Source organism: Aphelocoma coerulescens, chromosome 2 (assembly GCF_041296385.1).
Source record: "Aphelocoma coerulescens isolate FSJ_1873_10779 chromosome 2, UR_Acoe_1.0, whole genome shotgun sequence".
Lineage (NCBI taxonomy): Eukaryota > Metazoa > Chordata > Aves > Passeriformes > Corvidae > Aphelocoma > Aphelocoma coerulescens.
This window is the reverse complement of record NC_091015.1, coordinates 14,300,780-14,326,418: the sequence shown is the minus strand read 5'-3', so window position 1 is coordinate 14,326,418 and position 25,639 is coordinate 14,300,780. Positions and strand designations below refer to the sequence as shown.

At 39.9% G+C, this 25,639-nt stretch overlaps 1 protein-coding gene and 1 long non-coding RNA gene across 2 annotated transcripts in view; one reads left to right on the top strand and one right to left on the bottom strand.

The window, feature by feature from the left end:
- Positions 1 to 25,639, bottom strand: part of NRP1 (neuropilin 1) — a 113,112-nt gene that overhangs the window by 13,015 nt on the left and 74,458 nt on the right. Inside the window, 6 exon segments of the mRNA XM_069006496.1 lie at positions 5,565 to 5,624; positions 8,581 to 8,685; positions 11,547 to 11,691; positions 16,192 to 16,523; positions 17,956 to 18,100; positions 20,802 to 20,957. Coding sequence (XP_068862597.1) covers positions 5,565 to 5,624; positions 8,581 to 8,685; positions 11,547 to 11,691; positions 16,192 to 16,523; positions 17,956 to 18,100; positions 20,802 to 20,957 — 943 coding nt within the window.
- Positions 5,631 to 24,874, top strand: LOC138106247 (uncharacterized). The gene is made up of 4 exons (XR_011148950.1): positions 5,631 to 6,217; positions 10,170 to 10,211; positions 21,894 to 22,086; positions 23,701 to 24,874. It is a non-coding gene; the product is annotated as an uncharacterized lncRNA (long non-coding RNA).

Genomic DNA, 25,639 nt, shown 5'->3' with positions numbered 1-25,639 from the left:
CTCTGCCTGTCAGTGCTTCGGCTGTGCTGCGGTGTCTCTCTGCACTGAGCCCTCATTCTTCACTCCTTTCTTTCATCCTCCCCATCCCGTCTGCCTCCCCCCTCTCTCCTGCTGGCTTCCAGAGGGGTCTACTCCACATTGTCACGAATGCAGTATCCTAGTTGGGAACAAATGAATTCAACAGATATTGTCTGGCACAGGAATTCAGTGTGGAGGAAAGATGTTTCCAGGAGCACCCTAGCCCTTTCTAGGAAAAAAACAGATTGTGGTGAATTATCTCTCTTTGGGCTCAAAATGTTGAAGAAGCAGAACTCAGCCTATGCACACATAAGTGCAGAAAGGCAATCCATTATGTCTCTTTCTTCAGTATATGGGGTATTTTTTCTAGACAATGGGGACATGATCAAAGACATCTTGCCCAAAAGGGGACATCTGAAAATCAAGGAGAGTTTTTAAAGAAACTAAGTGACACTGCAGTGAATTAAAGGGTTTTAAGACTGTGAAAAATAGCCTTTCATTGTCAAGGAGGCCTAGGGAGAGCTATATTGCATGGCTTTGACATCAGAGCCATGAGAGAACTTTAGAAAAGGTTTTAGAAAACGTAGAACAAAATTAATCTTATTAATCCCGAAGAATTATATCATGCAAAGTAGTGATAGTCTGTGTGGTATTCAAACCACAGAAGAAAGTGGTAGAAGAAACGCAAAGTGGTAGATAGATCACATCTATCTGAAGATACTACACACCATAAATGAGCATGTAGCACAAAGACATTGACAGGACTGGTATTGCTCAACTCTGAATAAATAGCAGAGTACATAGGAGAAGTATGTAACAGAGTGATGAATCCAGAGACTCAGAACAGAACAATATTCTGTTTTCTCCATTTCACAGCCTAAGCAATGTGAGATACCCAGTGTTCAATGTGGATCAAAGGAAAAATTTCTCATATGATGTGAGTGGTACTTGCTCCCCTGAATGCTGTTAAGATTGAACAAAATTCAAAGAGAACTGGACACTGACATGAATAAGGAAAATATCCAGAATTTAATTTTTAATTCTAAAGTGCAGGAAGTGACAAAAGCCTTTTACTTCATGCTCTGAAGACAGTTCTGACCACTGGGATCAGAAGAAGAATTTCAAAACAGAGCTAAATTTCACAGCTCCATCTAATAAATACTTTCTTACACTTTCATTTGAAATATATAGTCCAGGAAATTGGCAAACAGCCTAAGTCTGATATGCTTTGGCCATGCCTGCGTTCCTTGGCTTCAGACTCAGAGACAGCATGGTGTAGCATAAAAATGAACTTGTTTTCCACGCAGAAGTCGAATCCACTGAAACTGAGGAGAATTTGACCAGCAACCTGCATGCAGTTAGCTGGTTCTTGCTAGGTCCCTATTGTTTTCTCAAAAGTTATTGTGTTACTATATTCCTTAGACAATCACAGCAATGGGATTGAAGGTCAAAGGCAAGGCATTTCAGAGAGTGCTTATTTTATGAGCTTCTTAAACATGCCATCTCTTATTGCCTATTCTTATGTCTCTTCCAGTGCTTCTCCCAGGGACCCATAAAAAAGGAAAAATAGGCCTGATAACCAATTAATAATGGACACTTGTAGCATCAGGATAGGTTCATTATGGCTCAGTATGGACAATGGATCTGCCCCAGAAAAGACAGACTAGTTCAGCCCTTCTATTAAATGTCCCAGGGGGCTGATACAGTAGCTCACAGTAAGCTACAGGCAATCTGTCCTCTTCTTTGTCCTTGAACTATAGCTTGGCAGCTCTGGTGGAAGGAAGGAAACTAGGGACGAGTAGCAATTGTTGGGCTCCCTCTGCAGTGCTGGCCCATTCCCATGCTAGGACAATTCTCCTGCCAATAGGTGATTGATCTCAGGGTTTGTGTGTATTGAGAGGACAAAGAAAACCAGCTATTATGTAACCAAATAGCAGCAGCTCAGATGAGATTCTGAGAGGGAGGTGTGACGAAATCCCATATGCCTTTTTCAAAATGTAGGGTATGTGATACTGAATTAAAACAGATTTATCCTCTCAAAGAATAACCAACAGCTGTACTTTTTGACCGCATCTTGCTCACAGCTGGGACCATTACTGCACATGAACAAGAAAGTAATTTGAAAATCTAGTTGAGTGAGTTTCTTGTGAGTCCATTAATCTTTTGTGGCCCACAGACTTTGACATATTTTTATAACACCTCCAACAAGAGACAAGAAGAAGCATGATGGCATTAAAGATGCTATGAAAGTGCTCTCTAAGATGCTCTTGCCAAAGGGTAAATCAACATTAAAATAGGAAATTACAAACATAATTTGGACCACTTCAAAGCAATATATTTGGTCTGATTTGTATTTGCATTTCACCTTTTTATACCACTTATGCTGGCAGCACAGAATTACCTTAAAGGATAGTAAATGATAATTTAACTGCCTTAATATCCCTTTACTGATACGAAGTTGCTTCGTTGCTCCAGCATAAATGAGAATCAGACCTATTATACCTTTAAATTATTTCTTAGCATAGATTTTAACTTCAGGATTTCTTAGTTATATTTTTCTGAAATAGCTATTATATGTGTGAAAAACAAGGTACTTCTCAGAACAGTCTGCTTTACAAAGGACTCAGATAACACACTGAAAGCACATAATGTAAATGAACAGCTTGCTCTGTATGTAAATAGCTAAGAGACAAGCATTTCAAATAATCCTTTAGAACAGCAAAAGATATGTTCAAAAAGACTAGATGTTAGAAAGTCTTAGGGCTGAGGACTGAGAGATTTACCTTGACAGATGGATTTGTAAAAGGCATCTTTTTAAGTTTGAGGAGGAAAGTAGATAGTCTCTTAAAACATATATATATATAAATTCAAACCTTTAAACATTTTTAGCAGTTTGAAATCATGATTCTTTTTTATTTTCTTTTAATTCAGTCCCCTTGAAATGAACTGTAAAAGACTTCTTGATGGAACAGCTTGTTTATACACGGAGGCTTTCCAGCTATTTGCTCTTAACTGTTTCCCTAGTGTATGAAAGCTGGTTGGAACAGGATAATCTCAGGCTTTGACACACACAAGCATGTTAGTCTGGGATAACAAGATTTAGGATATTTGCAGGCTGGAATGCAGGCAACAGGACAGTGGTACACAGCGATGGCACCTATTGCAAAGTACCTGTGCCATGGCAGGTGCTGCTACTGAGAGGGCTGGTCAATCTCTGTCCCCAGTCACGGTGGCACAAGCTGCTGTGGCCACCACTAGCACTGTGTAGCTCATGCAGGGTTAGCCACTGGAGCCTGCAAACTACAGCTGATCTGGAACAGCTCCTTGGCTTGGAGCTCATAATTTACCTCATAGTGCGTTAGCATCTTAAGGTAAACCAGGCCTTAAAGGGAATTAAGGCCAAAGCTGAAGGCTCAGTCCTTGATGTGTTAAATTCATACCTTGTTCAGCTTGAGAAGAGCTGAAAGAGTGCACTTATCCTCAGGCAGCTGAGGGCCAGGGGCCCCCAAGCAGCCCTGGAACTTCACGGGCAGTATAAACTACATTATTTGTAGCTGACGGAGCAGACTTGCTCCCGGCTGCACAGCCCCTGCTCTGTGTGCTTCACTGTGTCACTCAGGTCCAGCCATGCCCCTTTAGCAGAAGGAAATGTTTATACCACCTCCATGCCAGGAGGGGTTTCCCCATGTTGAGGGAAATTTCTGTCTGCCCCTTTTTGGGAGTTTTTGGCTGGTTTTCAGTGAGGGATTATGAGGCAGCTGGAAACATTTACATCTTAAACTGGAAATTCTGGAAACCTTATTCTTATTTATTAGCATCTGGCTGATCTCTATCTGTGATCTTTGTAATGTGCTGCCATGTGGGAGCCTGGAGTTTGGGATGTGAACTCGTCCCTTATTCCCCGGAAGGAAACGGTTCCTACCAGCACAATGCAGGGAAGTAACATTGGCATGCTCTGAACAGAGTCTCAGAAACTCTTTTAATAGAGAAAAAAATTGGCACATCACAGAGTAAGCAAAGGTGGTGCAGCAGGGAAGTAAGGAGAGAAAATGAGGATATCTTAATCTCTGTAGTAACAGTCAGTCTGCCCAAGCCAAGAGGATTAAACACAACCTGCAAAGCAGCTGGCACTGCTATGGAGGGAGTGAAACTGTACTGCACAGAGGCACTTTCTTAACTTGCCATTTGTTTAAATGCAAGAAGATAGTGTAAAAAATCCTTAATCTCATCAAAATAGAAATCTAACAGATAATTTCCGACATAAAAATTAAAATGTTTTTCTCTTAATCCACTGCACAGAGTCTTTTCTTCCTCTGCTTCCCCAACCCCTTTCCAGAACTGTGAGATCAGCAGCAGCCATCCAGCCCTTCAGCAGCACTGACTGTGAAGAGGAGGTGGAGACGTGTCTCGAGAGGGGGGACTGGCTCACTTTTGTGTTTCTCATTGCGCTGGTGCTCCACAATCTGCCTCTGCTCAGAAAGCAGGGCAGAGGTAAAAATAGTGTATGCTGACTTAGCCAACTAGGTGACCCTGGAGACAAATTTTGAGGAGAGTAAAAGCATTGGCTTCTGCAATATCTGAATGCAGAGGCTGAGAGTGGGAACAATATCTGAGCTAAGTCAGCTCTATCTCTTAATCAGATCAACACCATCAGTGTTCTTTAGGAAATTTTTTGCATTATTAGTCCCTTTCTTTTGCTTGAAGCGAGAGTGGATTGTGTCACATGGTTGAGGGAACAATGATAAACACTTACCCACCCTGTTAATAAATCACTTGCAAGACTGTGCCTGACTATGCTTTAATGGAGGAAATGGGAGTAACTGAAAACTGACCTCTTTACAGCTCCACAATTATTGATGCAAAGGATTTTTAACCAGTGCTTATAGTTTTCAGAGTTCAAGTTTTCTGCCCAAATCCATCCTCTCCCCCACTCCCAGTAAATTGTACAGGATATTAAAAAATGGTACGAAAGCTGAGGAAGCAGCAAACTAAGGAATTTAAAAGCTGCTAGCTATTGTATTAAGTAACAAGGACCTGCTGCCAGTGACAACTTGGTTTTCCCTTTTCAAGTTCATGGTAGCAGTTTATGTAGCCCCATTTCAAGAAAACTTGCTAGAAAACAATATTGTAAAACTGCCAGCTCCCTGGTGGAGAAAACTGGCAAACTTTACTTGTCTTAGTTTTGTAAAACCATGGATATAAATAGTGAGTGGGCCTGTGTGGCTGTTTTTGTTTTCCCAGAGTTTGCAAACACACTGTGTCACTGACATGCCACATTTAAACAGTGCACTGTGTGATTAAGTTAGTTTAATTTTGTCAGCACTTGGCATTTGCTGATGCAGAAGGAAATCTTGTTCTCTGCTGTATCTACATGTGGATGAAAGGAATAAAATATTTACTGTACAGAGCTAAGAGACCAGATGCTTCTTTACTTCAGAGACTTTAAGGAATGGTAAGTCAGGAAGTGCTGCAATTCATTATTTTGTCTCTGGCATGAAATTTGGGTATGGAATTTATTATGGTTTTAATAAGATTCTTTTTTTTACCTGGTTGTAATGTATTGTCAATTACCGTTGGCTTTTCTGTATTCAGCACTGTAGTCCCACCTGGAAAAGAAATTATGCGTATCATGATACATGTGACACAACAAAGGACACAGCAGTCATTAGGAATACCCTCTATATAAACCTGAAATATTACTGTCTCTGTTAGACATGTAGGTTACTGAGTATGTGAGCTTAAGCATGAAAATATGACATTAAAATCTGGTTTTCTTTATCAAAAAAGAACACAAGAACACAAGAACTCTTCATTAAAAAAAGCTGTGTATCTTTGGAATCCTTGCAAACACCAACTAAATAATGCTCACCGTGTCCCTGTGGCTGTCCTTGGTTTATAGACACTGATTTGCTCCAAATCACACGGAAAGTGAGCAAATGGTCTTTATGGCACCTCCTAAGACTCACTATTTGTTCATTTACCCATGACCTGTTGTTTCTCATATCAGGGATGTGAGGTAATACTGGGGCTTCCCTGTACGTGTTTTCATAGCTGTGTTGTAAGACCAGCTCACAGGAGAGGTGCATGGGAATTGCCTGACTTTAGGAGCTAGTCTAAGGTAGATTTCACTTCTGACTCAAAATGAAGGAAGAATTAAGGACTTCCCCTTTGTCCTTTTCTTCAAGCAGATAAACAAGAGGTGAGTGGGGTCATGGCCCTCTCCTAGGCTTACTAATTGATATTTTTAAAATACTTGACTTTTTAAAGCAAGCCTCATATTCATAAGGAAACAAAAAGGAAATTAGTACAATTATAAATGCACGGTGGGGTGCTGATTACCAGTCAATGGCTCCTCTTTTCTTTTCTCCAGCAAGCAAGTGCTTAAAGCATTATAGAAAGGATGACTATGATGACTTCCCATGAGAATGAATGCCCAAGCTGTATTGGCTTTATGTTTGTGAGAATGATCTGATGGGAAATGCTATAAACCATGCAAATAGAGTAGCTCTGTATGGGGTCCAAATAGAGCAGGAAGGAATTTGGCCTACAGCACAATTACAGTTAATTGCAAGGGAGGCTTCATTGTGGTGCTCACATATGTGCAAGTGCTGTCAGGGAAGTGACTCTACAGTCGCGCCCACGAGAGCACACGCCACACTTGCACTGGGAATGGATGAAAGAGGGCAAGGCGCTCATGAAATCCCCTCTGCACTGCCCTGCTATCCTCAATGGGCCACAAGACTTACACACTTGCCTTCTATGCATTTTGGAGGGAGAAAAGAATGTTTACAATTAATTTATTGGTAAAATCAGTTCTGTGCATTTTACTGTTGTAAGTAACATTGTACGTACAATGCAGCATTTCTCCAGTGTCCAGAACAACTGGGCATGAACTGCCTAGGGTTGCTAGGTGTTGTAATAATACATTATACTTAAGTGTCTGCACTTTTGTAGGAGGGCAATGTAGTAACTTTCAATATTAATACTGAAAAAGGTTGAGTTAAGAGATGGTGCTCAGGAAGGCTGGTGGCTGTTCCCTTGTCTTAGAGATTATAAATTGCCCCCTTAGCAAACCTCCAGAAACTGCCAGAAGGTTTTTCTTCTGCTCAATAAACTTTCCCTAAGGGACAGGGGGGTGAAGTCCTGAGCTCCTTGAAGCACAGAGACTATGAACATGGAAGGTGCTTGCATAGATCTGTCTGCTTCCCCTGACAGAGCCTCCATCTATGTGAAATATGTCTCTACCTACTGGGCTTTGAAAGAGAGTGTAGGGCTTTGCAGGAAGCCCTAGTGTTTCCTGACCTGCCTCTTCCTTTTCTGAATAATAAATGAATTACAATGTTTAGTAACATCGAAAGCTTTCTGAACTACCTTACACAATACAGACTATTTTATCAGACTCCCTGCATGGCTGTTATCAAATAGAATAAAGTTCATCTGGGACACTGGCTTGAAAGGCAGTGACAGTGACCGTGCACTGTCTTTTCCACTCAAGAATTGTTCTTTCAATTTATGATTTGCAACATGCAATTACAGGATACATTGGCAAATCTCAGAAAGGGTTTGATGTTGAAACATCATTTTTGTTTGTATCTGATGCCTGATGCTCTACTTCGCTCACTCCAAAAAGCCAATCTCTTACCTAAGCTTTCCCAATGTCCTCTTGGACAGCTATTGCCAGATTTTAATGCTATTTTATGTCATGGATATAAGAAGCAATAAACATTTATTAGATGAGCACATCAGGGAGCAGTGATGAAATAACTTGTGTTGCTGCATCTAAAAACAAGCTCAATTACTGCAGATGTATAGATCTAATCAAACAGACACAGAGATTTGTGGAACAGGTGACCTCCAAGAAGAGATCAAAATGTAGAGGTGCAGTGTCAGCTCTCTTAGAAGGACTAGTGATTCTGTGCAAAAGTGTGAGGATATGAAACCTAGCAAGCTTCCTCTGTTCCAGATGCAGTCTTTGTTACATCTCCCCCTCCTGTTTTTCTGCTGGTGATGGCAGCTTGGAGAACATCAGCCCCTCTGTGGCTGTAATGCGGTGTTGGTGGGGAAGCTCATAGAAATATTTCTGGCAGTGTGAGTATGTGTCAGTATGCTTTGATGAAACAAATCTGTTTTGTTTCTGCCTGGGAAAGGCTTGGGGATGAGATTTGAGTCCTATAATAAGTTTTAGGTAGGAAGCCTATATGTAAACCAAGCAATATTTCAAGTTCTTCAATCTCAGACAATAAATCTCAAGAGTATTTTCCAGCTTTTCTTCTTAGTAAGAGAAAGTTTGATTAGAAGATTTGATTAGACACAATTGCCACTCAAAAAATTGCCCTCTCTTCCATCTAGTCACTATTATTTGCTTGAAAATTACATAGCTGAGAAAACAATCAGAAGTATTGTCATATGTAAAAGGCAGATGCCCATGTTTTGACAGCACTAACTATACAAACTGCATACTAATGTCCATTAATATTGAGTGGTTAAATCAGTGCAAACATTAAGGTGGTGATGGATATGAGCTGCAATGAAGCTGCAATGGAATGAGGATGGTTTCTGCACCTGTCAGTTGGTAGTCATCACCTGTGCCACTGTGACAGTTTGCCTGGTCGTCATCACACTCATCCACGGGCTTGCCTTCGGAAACAGTAGGGACGGCGGTCGGAGCTGAAACAAAATCCAGTTGTTCAGTTAAAACACCTGCTGGAGAACCCACATGCAGTTGGAAGTAACATCCTGATGAGCACCACGTGTTGTGTCTGAGGACCGAAGCAACTCCACTTTGCAGGTTGCTTAGTATTTCTTTGGAATGGGGAGTCTGTTCTGCCTCCTGCACTGAGGCATATCTGAGGTCAAGGGCTGAGCAGAGCCCCAGACTGTCTATTCACTGGCTGATGGCTGTTTGTTGTTCCTACTGAGGAAGAGTGAAAGCCTGGCAAGGCAGAGTGAGAGTCTTGGAGGGTTGTGTATGGGGTAGAAACCCCATAATTTTATTGCTGTCCAAAGTCCCAGGGAGTGGGCCTGTGCAGAGGAGCAGGAGGGGTGATAATTCTCAAGCACCCAACACATTGCTGAAGAAACCTCTCTGCAGAGCACATGCAAGGGAGGAAATGTCTGAGCACAGTTCTGGTAACAGCAGCAGGAAGGCAGTGTGATGTGGAATCACTTTGTGCTCAATGAGGACACATGGAAGGTGTTTCTTTTGTTTTTTGTTGAAGTTATAAATAAATAAGACATCAGTGATGTCAGTCATCCCTCCCGGCCACCTGCCTGCTTCTCACTGGTGATGACTTTCCAGTAGCTGCTGCCTAACCAGTAAAAGTCTGAACTTTGTTATTAGAGTTAAAAGCTTCAGATTTGTGTAAGATGCCAGAAAACACATCTATAGCCCAGTATCTGCAAAGCACACCACATCTGGAAAACCAGAATACAGAGACGCGGTGCTATGTTTATGTTTTATGCTGCACGTATAGTTCCCTGGCTTTAGATAATCTTCGAATGTGATCCAGGCTTTTGTCTGTTCTCACCTACTGTTATTTTCATTAGCAATCTTTTTCACTCATTATAGGCTATGAAATAATGTATGTCTTTTGCAGATTCTTCTTTTCCCTTCTACTGCCCTCAGTGTCTGCTGGCCACAGAAGATCATATACACTGATTTCTTGGCCTGAAAATGTCAGGAGAGGTGGTAGTTTTTGAAGTAGGTATATTATGGTCCTCTTTAGGACCTTGACCTATGCTTTACAGGTTCAATCTATCCCTAGTTAAAGAAACAGTTCTATACCTATTATGAATTATGCAGAACATTTGTTACCCACATTGCTATAAAAACCCCTCAGGGGGATCCCTCTAGCTTTCTACATCCAGTTAAGTTTCTTATCTTGATCTTTGTGTCCCTGTATAGCCTCAAGCTTGCCTACATCTCTGCCATCATTTCATGTATGCCCCCCTGGGATGCTTCAAGCACACAAAACTTGCCCTTGCTCATTGCTGCTGGAGAGCTGATTTCTACTCCTCTCTGTGCCAAACTAAATGCTTCTTTTCTCATCTCATCTCAACTCTTTTCTTTCTCAGTAAATCTCAAGTGAGTTCATTCAACTCCCTCCTTAAGATGCATTTACACATTAAGTATTATTATGCTTCTCCCACAGGCAAATGGGAATTGACCTCCCCTGTCCATGAGTGACCTACAGGTGAGCATGCATCAAAAGCGCACAACAGCAGAAGGACAAATGTGAAAAGATGTGTCCTGGGGGAAAAAAAACTGTACCTGCTGTTCCAGCTTGCCTAAAAGCAAAGGCTCCTTAATCTCACTGAGCAATATATTCTTGTAAGGTGGTCCATGGATTCACTCCTGGATGTCTGGGTGGCTACAGGAGCCGTGTGGCTGAAGGACTTTGCCCATAGGTTGCGAGTTTACATAAGGCAGGTGCTGGTTTTTCTTTTTTCATAGCAAGCAGCACAATAGTCTGCAGGAACTAAGTATTCCCACAGGAAATGAGGACTTCCTGCAGGAACTAAGAAGTATTTCCAACCTCCCCACTTTCCGGGCCAAGTAAAATCATACTTATTCAATCTGGCCTTCACTAAAAAAAACAACACAGAACTCATCAGTTCTCACAGCAAATGCCTCCCACACTTCCCTCTTGGGGGAGAAATGGTGAGAAAGAAATTGAGGTAGAGCAGTTGTTTCCATTCATCTTGGGAGCTCGTTCAGCTACTTCTATAGGAGGTGTCATATGAAACCCCCAATACTATGGTTTGTTATTCTGTGTATTTTTAGGCTGTGTGGTTTATAAGCTGCACCACTGTACCATCATTCACCAGATAAAATTGTTAAATTCACATAGTGTTATCTGTAGTTATCTATGAAGTTAAATAATTATGTTTATATAACAAAAATCAAAGCTGACTTCACGTCACAGTCCAAGGACAAATGTCTAAACTTTGCTTTTCCTGGTCTTTCATCTCCTACATACTCTTGCAAAATTAAAGCTTAGTAAAGAACAAAGAGGCCCCCTTTACCCCCCAAAAGTAACAGCACAGACACAGTCAAGCCAAGTGATCTTTGCCCACCACAGTTTGTGGTGTGACTTTCAGGTCTTTGAAGGATAGAGGGACATAATTACTATATTTAGTGCAAAGCTCCCTCTGCATTCTCAGAAAACATCTCCTCCAGGGTTGTATCATGGTAACATAAAATTTAAGTTCCTGTCTTTATTCTCTTCTAATAGCTCTATGATTCTCAGAAGTATAATCATAAGGCTGCTTAAGGGAATGGAAAACCATGTGTAGAGTATCACTGTGATTCAACAAAGGAATGGGAAAAAGAATAATAATTGTGCCTTGGGCATATTCAAATGTTGCAGAGAGGAACTGAATAGGCCAAGAAACAGCACTAATGGCAGTCATGGAAGCGAGAGTCCGATGTGCTGCCTGTGCAGACATAGCAGTCTTCAGCAGCAGACCAAGTAGAGAATGCATTTATGAAAATAATAAAGTGCATTCATTTCTAGCAGAGCAATTACCTTCAAGTTCACAGCCCAGCAGCTCCATTCGCAGCCCCAGTCCCCCGTGTGTGGCTCTCTCAGGGTACACGCGTATGAATCGTGTCGATACAGGTTCAAAAGTCCGCAGTTCAGGCGTGTCATAGTTGGTGTTGCCTTCAAATGTCTGAAAAGCATGAAAAATGCTACTTGTTAAAAAAAAAAAAAGGAAAAGAAAAAGCTATTTTCGACACTCATCTTTTTCCCTTCATTCTCCCGCCTTTGAATTAGGTGAGCAGTAGGCCAGATTCTAATGGCCTAATAAGTGTCAGGCATTCCTATCCTAAATGAGAATGGAAAATACATTGTTAAAGCTTCTCGGAAAAGTAATGCATTTCATTTTTCATAAACTCAGTAACCACCAATCCATCAGGGTCATAACAAGAGCTGAGTGTTTAATGAGACATGTTTTTAAATGACGCTCTGTTCTGAGGTTTAACTGGTGACATTTCCAACAGTTCTCAGGGAAAAAAAAATGGCTGAGGTGAAGATCCTGTCACCTTTTAAGTGGTTACAATAATAATCCAACTATTCAAGAGAAAATTTCAATCTGATTTCCCCCAGTGACAGAGCTTCACAAGTTGTAGCTATTTCAAAAGGCATAAATTAAACTTCAGGAGCAGTAGCTGCAAGAGTTCTTCCAGTGAGCCTGCTATTGAAGAAGAATTAGAAGAAAGAGAAGAAAGCTGCTTCCTGACAAAACTGCAATATAATCCAACAGGCAAGGCAGGTCGGCAAATGTACATTTCAGACAAAAAATCTCTTCTCTGAGTTGCACTTTGGGTTCTTCAGACATAATAAAACTCTCAATGGCATTGTTTGATACTTTCGGTTTCTCTTTTCAGTGATCTTTTGCATATAGAACACATTATAATTTGTACTTATAGGAACACCTCAAGTGTCTCCATGTAGATGATCAGTCCTTAGAACAAATCAACTGAACAAAGAAACAGTCCTTGGCATGAAAGCTTTATAGCCTAAGATAGGCAAAAGCAGTTATTTTTACCCTATTTTATAGTGAAAAATATCTTCAGAACATCACATACAGGAATGTTTAAAGTACAAAATATGAAAACAATGAAGTAAAAGTATTTTCACCTTTTCCATGATTTAGTGAAATGGCAAAACTCTAAAAAACATCTTTGAACTGCAGTTCAAATTTGGTATTAGAAGTGCTACCATAAGATACTTCTAAGTCATAGCTGTGAAAACGGAAGCATTCTTCAGGAAGAAAGCACCAGGTGCCCTTCATTTCAGATGAGAACAAAGCCAAACCTGCAATGAACTCCTTCTATTGATCTGGGGCAGAGAAAACAGAGGCTATGGGAAAAGCTGACTGAATTCCTGAGGCAGAAAACCAGCATAGGTAAACCTGATTGCTTCCTGTATATTCAGTGCAGTTCTAAAAGCCTTCCTTGTTTTTACTGTGCACCTCTGCATTATGATCCAATGGTCCACAAACCTTCTGGCCACTGGTTACAGAGTGCCAGTCACAAAAGCCAATGGTGATGGGAGACTGTGAACAACTAAACTAAAAAAAAAATAATTTCAACATCAATGCTGTTTCTCCTACTTCCTAGGGAAATTGCACCTCCGAGGTGGCTTCAAAGGGCACTGGTTGACCCAGTGTATTGCCAGTCAGTTGTCACAAATTCATGTGTAGAGGACCTGTCAGATCTAATTGACATGGAATTACATATTATTATATTTGAATAACAATATAGTGCAAATGATCAGAAAAGCTACCTACTATATGAGAAAGAATGAATGCCATTTTATGTGTAAAAAGTAGACAGACACATGTATCTGAGGAATCCTTGCTCCCTTTTTTAATAGTAGTCTTAATAGCAACATATAATAATAAAAACTGATTTATAAAAGACATCACTACTGAAGTACTGACACATAGACATTAGGATTCAATAGGCATCTAGAATTACATTGAATCATTGTCCTTTGTAGAGCAGAGCTGCCTGTGATTCAATTTTGACTGTTCATTTAAAACACATACTGATACTCTTTGTGGGAGATGAGAGGAGTGTACAGCAAAACTTCACTTTGTGAGTGTCCTTTATAAAGGCTATGTCACAAATCGCTTTACTTCACTACAAAGATAAGTTCTAATAAATAATAGTTAAACAAAAGAGAAGCTAAGATGGTGAGCAGAAAAAAATCTGCCTAACATATTTTAAAACCAAAATAAGCATTGCAGAAAAATTTTAAAAGGATGTTCCAAATGGCAGGATATTCTGAAATTTCTTGTACCAGAAATGATGAGAGGAACTGCAAAAACAACAGCAAACCACCCCCCCGTCCCCAAACAACTCATCCGACCCCCATAAAAAGTGGAAGGAGGAAAGAAGTATGAAAGAGAAAGATGACTTTATGGAGTAGGCTTGCCTATGGACAAGAAATACAAATTGGATCTTGAAATGGAGTTCTGCATGGTTGTTTGATGATTTGTGATTTTCACTCCTTTGAGTGCTTGAGCTAGGTTACAGGGGGAAATATTTTGCACACTCAAAAATATCTGAAATTGGGTCAGCCAAAGAGGAGGGAGTTATGGTAGTCTTTGCGAAAGCAGCTGCAGGCATGAATGACAAGATCATGTTAAGAAACAAGGCGATGTTTCACCCCTTGGACATATTCTGTTGTTATGTTTAGCCTGTCACTACTCTTTCTTTTCCTAAAATGCAGTTGTTTGTTTATTGAAAGTCACGACTTTAACCAAGTGAAACGATGTGTTTCATTTCATATAACAGGGCTGTTTCTAATCGACGTTCCTGCTGTGACTCATTATAGCATCCTGTCCCATCCAGCTCTACTTACAGTTAAAAACACTACATTCCAGTATTAACATTTTAAATTCCTCAGACTCCAAAATCATGGGACTTATCCTATTCTCTTTAAAGAAGACTTGTGCTTTGGAAGAAAGTTTATTAAATATATTGAATTTTTAGGAAGGATTATAATTATGCCACAAGAGATTTGAATTCCAGCCCTTTCTATTCCATTAATCTTGAAAGTTAATTTCTGGTGGTGATGAAAGCTGAGGATGGGCTCAGTGCATTAGTTAGCACACTAGTTTTCTTGTCAAACTGCTAACTTCTGACAATGATGGCAAGTGCCTGTATTAGAAAACAGAAAGCCATGCAGCAGACGGCGCGCTGCTTCGAAAACATATGGCATTATTTTTTTCCCTCGTTGAGCCACAGTGTAGAAGTACATGTCAAAACAACATCTATTTTAGAAAGAAAATGGTAAGATCCCATTGTTGATTTACACTCCCTTCACACTTTATGATGAAGTCAAAACTCATGGTAACAAGAGAAAGGAGATGACTGCAAAGGCTGAATCCGTTCAGTTTTAATCCCCCAAACAAATGATGAAAAGTGAGAAAATGCAGACATATTCAGTGAGATTAAAACAGGAGAGAATGAAGTCCAATATTTACTAAATGTGCCTGGAAAAGCTATATCCATGGGCCCACTCAGCTTTTCCTTTAAGGAAACACAGGTTCCTCCAATGGATGAGTCTGTACAACAAAACAGCTTTTACATCTAATTTTCAAACTAACACAGATGAGATAAGGAACAAACCTCAGAATTCCCATCTGCCAAGCACCACAATGATTTGCCTTTTGAGGGCACATTTTGGTATATGATTCCCTGGTCATCCCAGTACTACAGCACCAGTTTGTGAGCAGGGCTGCATGCCTACTCATTTCCTCAAGGAACTGGGTAGGAGGACTGAAAAAGAGTTGTGCCTTTTGAGGCAAAAATGCACTTTGTGACCAGTGATAGCAAAATGGGATGGAAGACTTAGATGGGATTTGGTGTAAATAAGCTAAACCCTCAGTGCAATTTAGGTTCTGAAGTGCATACATCCAAAGACAAGCCAAAATAGGTACATTCCCAGAAACTTTTCTGGGCCACAATAATTTTCTTTTCTTTGGAATCTAACCCAGCAATTGATTTGGTCCTCCTCTATAAAAGTCTTCCCAAGCAATCTCCAAGATGCTTCCCTTGTGACAGTACAATAGTACTTCTCACTTGGGATGGGATAACATGACAAAAACTTCATCACTTTCTTTTGGAGGGACTTGGATCAGATCATTACAGAGAGTCTGAGAAACTCTCAAAGAAATTTACAGGCAGTTCAGAAATTCAACAGGCACCCCATTGGGCTGAATAACACCATTCTCGTTCTATAGCTCTGACAGAAAAGAAGCAAAAGAAAAGTAATTCAAATAAATTTGTCTCAAATAAATTTGTTCACTGTCAGTTTTAGTTTGGTTTTTTAGAGCAGACTTTTAAATCCCACTGCATGGGATTTTGCAGTAAATTGGGGGCCATAGAGGCACCAATGTTGCCAGGAGTCAAGGCTGAACTAGCTGTTGAATAAGCAAAACTTGCTGCCAGAGAGGCAAATGTCCTAAGGCCAGCTCTTGCCCTCAGGCATGGGACAGCTCCCACAGCATTCCTTCAGGGCTGCTGCCCTTGGAGTCCTCCTACTTGGCTTCACCCCAGCTATGTGGCTTTTCTAAGGTCAGATAGAGGTGTGCAGAAATGTAATGAAAGCTTTTTCTTCTAATTCAACTTTTCTTTAGAGCAGTTTTCGCCCTTACCTTAATCTTTTTCTTGCTGGAGTCCATGATCATTTTCCAATCTGATCCATTGTTGCTGTAGCCAATTTTGAATTTTTTCATGAACACTTTGTTTTCTCGGTGCTTGCCTCCTTGGACAATTATGCCCCTCACTATTTTTTCCTCACCAAGGTCTATTTGAAGCCATTCATTTGTATATGGATGAGTAGTTGGTGGCAGTGCCCAACCTGAACGGCTCGTTATGAGGCGAGCATTTTCTGGGATCCAGTTTCGATCCACTTGAGTAGATGCAGTGATCTGAGAGTCAGGAATAAGGCCAGACACCATACCCAGCATCCCAGAGCAAGGATAATCTACAGAGAAAAAAAACCCAAATAAATTAAATAGTTATTCTGAACAAGTGCCAAAACAGAAACAGGACACATCAGTCAATTCACCTATCATAACTAATTACTTATTTATTTCTTATATCCAAAATAATCTATTGGATTTGTATATAATTTTCATTTGTTCAAACTTGCACATCCTAGTTTTGGCAGGAAGTACCAAAATATCACAAGTATTTTTGGCTTGGTGGGAACCAAAAGGATCAGAAACTCCTATTCTATTCTTGTTTTCTATTCTTCTTGCTAAGGCAAAGAGTGCAGGGCCATCTGAATTTGTGAATATTTCCTCAGAGAAAACATCCAAAACCAGCCAAAACCTGGTTGCAGATTACTTAATTTTGGTGACATCAGAAATGGAAATCTTCATACATTAAAATATAATATATTGTTGCACTTGAGATTTTCCTAATGCATTTCTTTCGTCTCTCAGACTTTTTCAGGTGACACAAAATAGTTGATTCTTTTATGATCCTAGATAAAGATAATTTAGAAGTACCTGCTAACAAGGAATGAAGAATTCTAATATAGAGTGTAACAGTAGTTCTGATTACCTACATGTAATCTGAAAAGATTTCATAGAATAGAACTTGGAATTCTCTAACAAACTAATCAGTAATCTTATTTTCCTGCTTTATGGAAACCAGTTCTAAGAAACGTTTTCAAGACTAAAGAAACACCTTAAGAGAAAAAAAATTATCCCTAGAACTATTAAAAATTAGTGGCATTGAGCCGCATTAAGCGCTAAAATTATGCTAGAAAAATTAGATTTGTAAAGCCTAATAAATCATTAACATTTTCTTTCAACTGTAAATTTTTACATTACACAGAAAGGCACTTCCATTGTGTAGAAATTATAGAAAACCTAAAACTCTAAAAACCAAAAGAATCTAAAAAATTTTTGACAGGTAACTGTAAGATATAAAAGAATTACACTACAATACTGATCATGACTGGGAACTTGACTTTAAACACCATTACTTGCACAGGCTTCAGATCTAAGTGTTTGTACCTTGCAATGCTTTTAAACCTAGTTATGTATGTTTGTTCCTTGAGAAACCTGCTGAGAACTACCTATGAATAGCACACATGGGAGAGTGAGACTGGAGGGTTAGGAGGGAAAAATAAGATGGGAATTTGCAAAATATCCATGTATCTCAGGAATTTTGCATGAAGCTGTAAAGCAATTGCAAGAAAAGTACTTAAAAGTAAAACATAATGTCAGAAAAACATTCAGATAACACTGTATGTTTGGGTTGTGGTGTTTTATTTTCATTTTTTTTACCATTTCTACATTCAGACCACAGTGGAAATTATGATTATGAATTTTACTCATAAAAATAAATCCCACAGCATAGGCACAATAAATTCCCCTGATATGATAATCCTTCCCACGACCTACCTGTTATCTTGCAGCCATAAACTTCAAATCTCAGTGAAACTCCATTTTCCCAAGACACAGGTCTAATTCGCACAAACCGTGTTAAAACTGGTTTGGCAAAAGGCCTGTAAACAACATCAGTGGGATTGCTATTCCCTTGAAACACCTTTGTGGGGAAAGAAAAAGTATATATTTGTTAGGCTTTCTCTTAAATGGTGTTTATAGTTCTGTGTTTTACAGATAGTTATGATATGAGGTTTAACCAGGGTTGGCTGTGGGGGCTGACACAAAAGACTTGGATGGGAAACTGTTCCATTAATCTCCTAACACAATTTTTGCAGACAGCTTTGCTTTCTTTGGGGGGGAAAAATGAAGATGTAAGGTATTCAGTGATACTAAACATGGTGTTCCCAATGCCCAGATCTATATGCAGGAATGGCATACACCGATCTTCGTCACCCAAGGACTTCTTGTGTCCTCAAAGACTCCCCCAATGCCCTTAGAGCAGTTTTATTTCTTGTACATCTTGTAGAATGATGCAGAAAGCTACAGAATCTCAGGCTCAAATTAAAGGTTTGGACTTCAATTAGACCACATAAAAATCCTATATAGAGTTATGATAAAAACATATATTATTTTGGTGTCCTTGGGCTTAAGATTTTGCAAAGTGTATAGTGCAAACCTTGCTTTGTTAACCTCCTGTTTTCAAATCCTTTTCAACAAGTTCTCAGAATTTCTTTCTCCTTGCATATTGAGATGGAAGTCTATTTAAAATCTGTATAGCAGGCTCTAAGGTTTTCCCTCCATCCCCTGAGGCTGGCAGTCAAATTAGATGAACAATGAGACTTCCACCAGAAGCACATGATTGTGCTGTGCTTTCATGTTGAGAATCCTGCAGACACACTCCTTCCTAGCACAGCCGAAACCTTGCAATGTTCCAATCCAAAGAAGGTGATTCAGCTTCCTGCTTCTTCCTCACATAGAGGCGACCGATTTCCTGTTGTTTTGCATGGATACAGACCCCTATCCTTTTATGGGAGATTCTCCCATTTCTTACACACACTGTCCTACTTTCCTGTTTGTTCCTTACAGTAACTGCACTAATTTGGAGAGGAGGCCAACAGCACACAGCTGTCAACTCATAAGGCTCAGTTACATCTCAAGTAATTTAAGATAAGAGTTTCATATCTAGCAAGAGATTTTTCAATGGAGTTGCATTTCTTTCCAGCAACTTTTTTTTTTTTTTTTTCTGGGAGGACCTGCTGTAGTTTTCTCAAACTTTGCATCTGACAGAGAAAATGAGTCTTTTCTCAAAAGCACACAGATCCTTATATGTAGTTAGTGCAACACTAGTGTAAGGCTGCCTTGAGATCTGCAGCTGCAAACTTTTAATTTGAATTAGAATATCGGAGGGAGAATGGTGCATACTTTTTTCTTGTCTTGATGAACAGCAAAATACTGCCATTTTAGAAACCTGATTTTTTTAATGAACCCTTTGCACAAGTGACACAGGTTTAGGAAATGTTCTCACTAATTAAGGACAGCATGAGCAAGAGAAACTCATGTAAAATACACTCTTGGAGAGTTTACAAATTGAAGCTGGTAATGAAAATCAGGCATGGTCTGATTTTGAAAGAAGCATTTGTTCAGATTACAGAATCCAGAGCCAGGAAACCCCGTGTCTCATACCAGCCACTGCACTGGCCCCTCTTGTGACTTTGGGCAAGTCAGTTATTGTATCTTTATATACATCACTGTACAGTGCCCACATTGTGTCATTTGGCCTTTAGAACTTGCAGTAAAACCCGGATAATACCTGTCAAAGAGAAGATTTCAGTACTCATTTTTTATTGCTTTCCAAAGTGCTTCATAAAAGCAAGATGTATTTGTTAAACACTGCTACTATGTTGATTAGATAAATGTAGTGGACTTGGCATAGCACTTACAGATGAGTCAGGGACAAACCAGTAACCAAATATTTAAAGCTAGATAGGGTTACACTGATACAGTTTGATGTTGCACAGCTCTTCTGTGTCTTTACAGAAGGGTCACAAAAAGCTCTTTTGAAGGGAGGTACCACAAAACCTTTCCAGTTGCATCAGTCCCTGGCAGCCTCTGGGGATGCTGCTCCCAGGCACATCCTGAGTGAGGTGGGAAGGGAGGCACAGCCTCACTGGGGCTATTCATGTGAGAGCTGGAGCAGAACTGACTTCTCAGTAATGAGCTTTATGCTCATGGTAGCGGATAATGACAATTTTTCTTACAAGTGTCTAAAGCTGTTTCATTGGGAGGTCACAGAGAGCAAATCTACTGATAAATGGAAAGGTGATAAAAATCTATAAGGATGGAAAGATGTGCCTAATCATCTGTCTGCATGACCCCCATCACTAAGATACTTGGAAGTCTAACAAACTACTAATCACTTGCTAGCACCCCTGCATGGCCATGCACAGGGAGCTGAGGCACTGACACATTGCATATCCAGAGCTTCACGGCAGATAATGGACAGACATATTTTTGGAAAAGTTCTGCATAATTTTTTTCTCAAGGTTACATAGAAAATCTCTGAGAAAAAGGGAAACAGCAGAACACTCCAGGAAAAAGACACAAAATTACTTGAATGATGGTGAGTTCAATAGATAGGGCAGCACCTTGCACCATTTTCAGCTGCTCTAGGCTTTGCATAAACAATTTCTGTGGCCCATTACTATGGAGACACAAGCTGTCTTTTGGATTTGGGAAATTGTTAATGCTGATCAACCTGACTAAAACTTATTCATCTTTTTTAAACAAATGATGGCAACCAAACAGTTCAACAGACTATTTCTCAGCTGAAGAGAGATAATAAAAGAAAAAAAAAAACTTACAACAGGCTTGTTTCCCTCCTTTAATGTAATCCAATCCTCTCCATTGGAGCTGACATCTACACGATATGTTTTCAGATAATATTCCTTCTTTGTTTCTTTGGAGATGGCTCCTTGGGTCCCAATTCCAGAAACAAAGCGGAGAAGGCCCAGGTCTACCTGTGGTAGAGAATAATTTGAAATGTGAAGACAGTCACTTCAGAGCATAACAACACTGCAGCAGTGCACTCTACCTCACCATGTTTTACAAAAATAATAAGGATTTTATACAAAGCAGACTGCAAAATATTGTTGATAATAACATAGACATGATCTCCTCCTTTGTAAACAGTGTCATCACAGAAGATGGGAAGATTTGCCTAATTAGCCAGGAATGTTCCTCATATGCCAGAGAATTCTCTTTCCTCTGTGAGGGAGGAACCAGAGACACCATGAGTGTGAGTGGGAACCACCAGACTGCAGAGGAGTACTAGAGAAGTTCCTCAAGGACCAGTCTGCTGAACAACATCAGTTAACACTTTCATTAAGCCCTTGCAGAGATGCTAATGAAATTCTCTAAGGACACAAAGCTGCAAGGCATTGCCAATACAGAGGAGACTCATGCAGTGAGAACTGAGTGACCCTGAGGACTGCAGCAGGAGAAATGGGATGGAATTTACTAGGATAATGTCAAAGTTGTGCACTTAGGGAATGATAACAAGAATTCTGCTAAAACCCAGAAGATCATCACTTGCAAATAGAAGAGAAGAAATGTATATTAGTTGGTCACAAGATAATTACAAATCACTGTGTGATTTTGTCGGGAAAAAGGCAAATTAGTTGCTTGTACTGTATGGTGTATTTGAAGAGAACAGAAAGAAGCATTAGCACAAGTGCAGAAATTCTGTTCCAACTGTCAAATGCCATGAACTTCTATCATTAGAAAACAATGTCATTTTGAACTTGCTGGAGAAATGCACATGAATGTGTGTTAGAGGTCATCTCTCTTCTTCGCTCTTCTCTCTCTCCTTCTCTCATGGAAGTATATTGTGCTTTACAAATGGACAAGTGATTTAGGCTAACCTTGTTCTCCCTCATTATTCATTTTTCATCCAGGTCTTTTCCTTACCTAGTTCTTCATGTGGCATCAAAGAACTGTCAACATATTTGGGAGAATGACGTGGGGTGCAGGAACACAGCTACTCAAGTAGCTGGCTACTCAGTTCTGCTGGCAAAAGAAACGCTATCCCAGCACACAAGTCCAGCTGCCAAATAGCTGAAATTGGGCACAAAACTTTCTCACAGTCAGGTTGGTGACCATAGCTTTGAAACCTCTGCCATTTCCTTACAGGCTCTTTTTAGCCATAACAACAAAGCAATTAAAATCACATTCTTCACCCTCTTTCTCTGCAGTTAGAACCGTCTCTTTTTTTCCTAAAGCAGGTCATTTAATTTCAGTATAAAATGACAGTATTCACAAAATATTAATCAGTGCAATTTATTCCCTTAACTTTCTTTGTCCAGAGTTTAGTAGGATAATAATAGGTTGAACTAACCCTTCTAAACTGAATGGCTCCATGAATGTCCCAGGCTTTTTCATATTTCCAAAATATGTAGGATGCAGAATATATGTGTCCTGTGTCCCACAGGCATCCTTTTTCCTGGATGTATGTCATATATCCAAAGGCACTGGAGCAGTTAAATCAACATGCTCTGCATTCTCTCAAAAGGCTGAAGGAAGTGCTATTGAGGACAGTGTCTGCTCTCTCAATGCCCATGTCATATCATATGCAAGGCATTTTGGAGTCCAACACAAGAATAGCAGCCTTGTGTGTGACAGAACTGGCTTTCAGGGCAAAGTCCCTGCCCCGGTTTTTAAGGCTCATAAAGTCTATATGTAACATTTTAGCCCTTTTCTTTAGGGGTGAAATACTGCAACATTTTGGTTTTGTGTGATAGAAAAAAATTCAGTCTCAAAAAAAAAAAAAAAAAAAAAAAAAAAAAAAAAAAATCCCAGCACCACCTCACAAAAACAATCAAGTGATTTAAAGTAACTGGAGAGTCTCAGATGTTAGATTGTTGCAATCTGAAAGTTAATGGGGGAATCTGGGCATCATTGCTCTGAGCAATCTCAGCTTAACTTCAAATGCTCTCCAAGCTGTACTCTGCTGATTGTAAAGTGTGCTGCACTGAGTTATGTCCAATACCACATTCACTTCCAGGCTGAAGTGCACTTGAAAATCTGGAAGTCTGAGGGAGCGCAGAGCTAAGTTATTTAAATGATCTGCTTCTCTCACAATTTGAAACAGCTCTTCAGTTTTGAAATGATTAGGGTCCCAAGCCTGTACCATTCCAACTGATTTGAAATTATTCTAGTAGAGGCTTTTTAATATACAGTAAGTACTTCATTGTGAATAAAGTCAAGCAATGGCCTACTACAAGAGTTCTAGGTATTTGAAGCAAAGTTAAAATTTAACATTGGTAGCTTAGGGAAAGTTTTGATTATTTGATGCCTGGCCTAACAATTGCTACCAGTCACTGACCATTCAGGTCTCAGGCTTGTTCTATCAGAAAACTTCAGCCCCCCAAATTTTGCTTGGTCCCAGATTCTGGGATTTAATACCCCTTCTTAATTCCAGGGCACTGAATATCCTATAGCATCTATCTCAGTGCCCAGGATTAAGTCCTAAACACACAATGAATATAAACATCTACCTTCATGTCTAAAACCTGTCAGAATTCTCTCACTGGGAGACAGGGAGATGCTGAGAGGACTTCTAATTCATCGTCTATGAGTAAGGAAGGAAAGGCAACATCATTAGTGCTCCTGGCTCCAGTAACTGAGTAAGACATTACTGGAGGAGGGAGGGCTCTCTTTTTGTTAGAGAGAACATCTCTTCACATAGATGTGCTCTCTCTCCAGGTCAGCAAATCTTTATGTGCTTCTTGAAAACTGGAACTATGTCAACAGTAGTTCTCTCCTGGAGTGCCTGGAGTCTGACAGCTCGAGTGTTCAGCACCGCTTCAAACCCCTTGCAAAAGCAAGCTGTGACCCCAGTCCTGCTGCATGCCAGGGGCTGTTTGCTCACAAGTTGATAGAAGGAAGAAGAATAACACTTCTCCATCAGTGTTTTGTGAGAAAGAAGCAATGCAAACAAGAAAGGGGAGATTAAGCATCAGAGCAGCAGAAGGGTCTCTTGGAATTTTTAGTACTAACTCAGTGTCAGTGAAAAGGTCCAGGAGAGAGGTAGGGCATTTACCACCCTTTGACAGTTCTTTGCAGTGGCCTCCGGAGGGGCACTGTTCCTCTCCAGGTGCATGCAAACAGAATTGCAACACTGTGCACCCCTCTGTGGTACCTAAGTATGTTTGCAAATTAAGCTCTAAATGTAGCAATCTTCTCTAAGCAAGGTGATAGAAATGAATTATGTAGAAGACTACGTTGGAAACTGCATGACATATTTTAATGGGCTGTTAAGCTCCCCCTCATTAACCACTTTGTGACGCATTTTGTTTTTGTTACAATGTTTGTTGAAACTCTGTTTCCTATAAAATGCAAAAAATTGTTCATAAAACACAGATTCCAAATGTTACAGGGACTATTCAGACTTGAAGTTCAACCATATCAATTGCTGGTAACAACTAGAACCTGAAGATACTGAAGTCTAGCTGTGATAAGACACAGCTCTTCCCTATTTTTTCCAGAGGAATCAGAGAAGAGGGTAATAGCTCTGGAACAGCTGTGTCACCAAACAGATAGGAATTCTTTTGCATCTGGAAGGCGTATGTCTATAGAGTCCATGGACTGTGTAAGTTCCAGTCAACATAGTATGTCCTCTCCAAAGAAGTCTCCAAGTGCTAACATGACCAGAGGTAACCCATTTTTCTTGGATGCAGGATACTCCAGCTATGATTGTAATATAAGTCCTTAATAAACAGCTTTTTGTTTTGGCCTTCTTGTCCTTTTTGTTTCAAGAACTTGTGTTTCATGTTAGAGTGACTGTGAAGAGACGTGGTGTTGAAATATGGTACTTTTGAAGATGAACATCAAATGCATTTCCCTGCAATTATTTGACATTTAACTTTCTGCACATATGATAAACAAACATCTGGTATTTATTTTAGAAAATGCAAGCAATTTTGTAAGTTATTGCAAGCCTTATGGCTGTGATCTGAGATAGGCAGCTGTCTCCAAATCTGAAATCTTCACATTTCATTTCCATGACCAGAGTTTCAGTTTTGACTAACGGCAGCATGTTTCAAGTTCTTTTTTTTTTTTTTTTTCAAATTTTCACTTTCATTCAGATTATAAAGCATATCTCTTGGAAAATGGGGCCTAAGGGCCTTATCCAAAACCACATCCTTGATAGTTGCCTGTGCTGCAATGTGACCATCTCTATTTGAAAGTACAAGTCTGGGAGCAGACCTGCCTATAGGAATGGGCCCCTAACTCAGAAATGAGGAGCATCTCGAATGTGTATTTTTTTTTTCCAGGAGAGAAATGTTAATGGAAAAAAGTCTCAGTTGTTCCTGTTTCTAAAATCAATTTATTTCCTACAAAAGCATATTGCAAGGCACTAGCTGTTTCTACATATGAATTACTTCCTCTCCATTTATTCTGCAGTATCTTCTAGCAGCCAGGAGAAACATTCTTATTGCTGTCTTACTGTCTCCAAAAAATGCAGGTGGGTGACACATTTTTAAGACAAAGATATGCAAGTGGTGGCATACGCATTTTATTTGAGACCAGTTAAGGGGAAGGAAAAAAAACCATTTAGCTCTGCACAATGCATCACGTAGCAAATCTGAGCAAACTGCTGGATAAAGAACGACACACAACATACATGGCTTGAAATTAATAC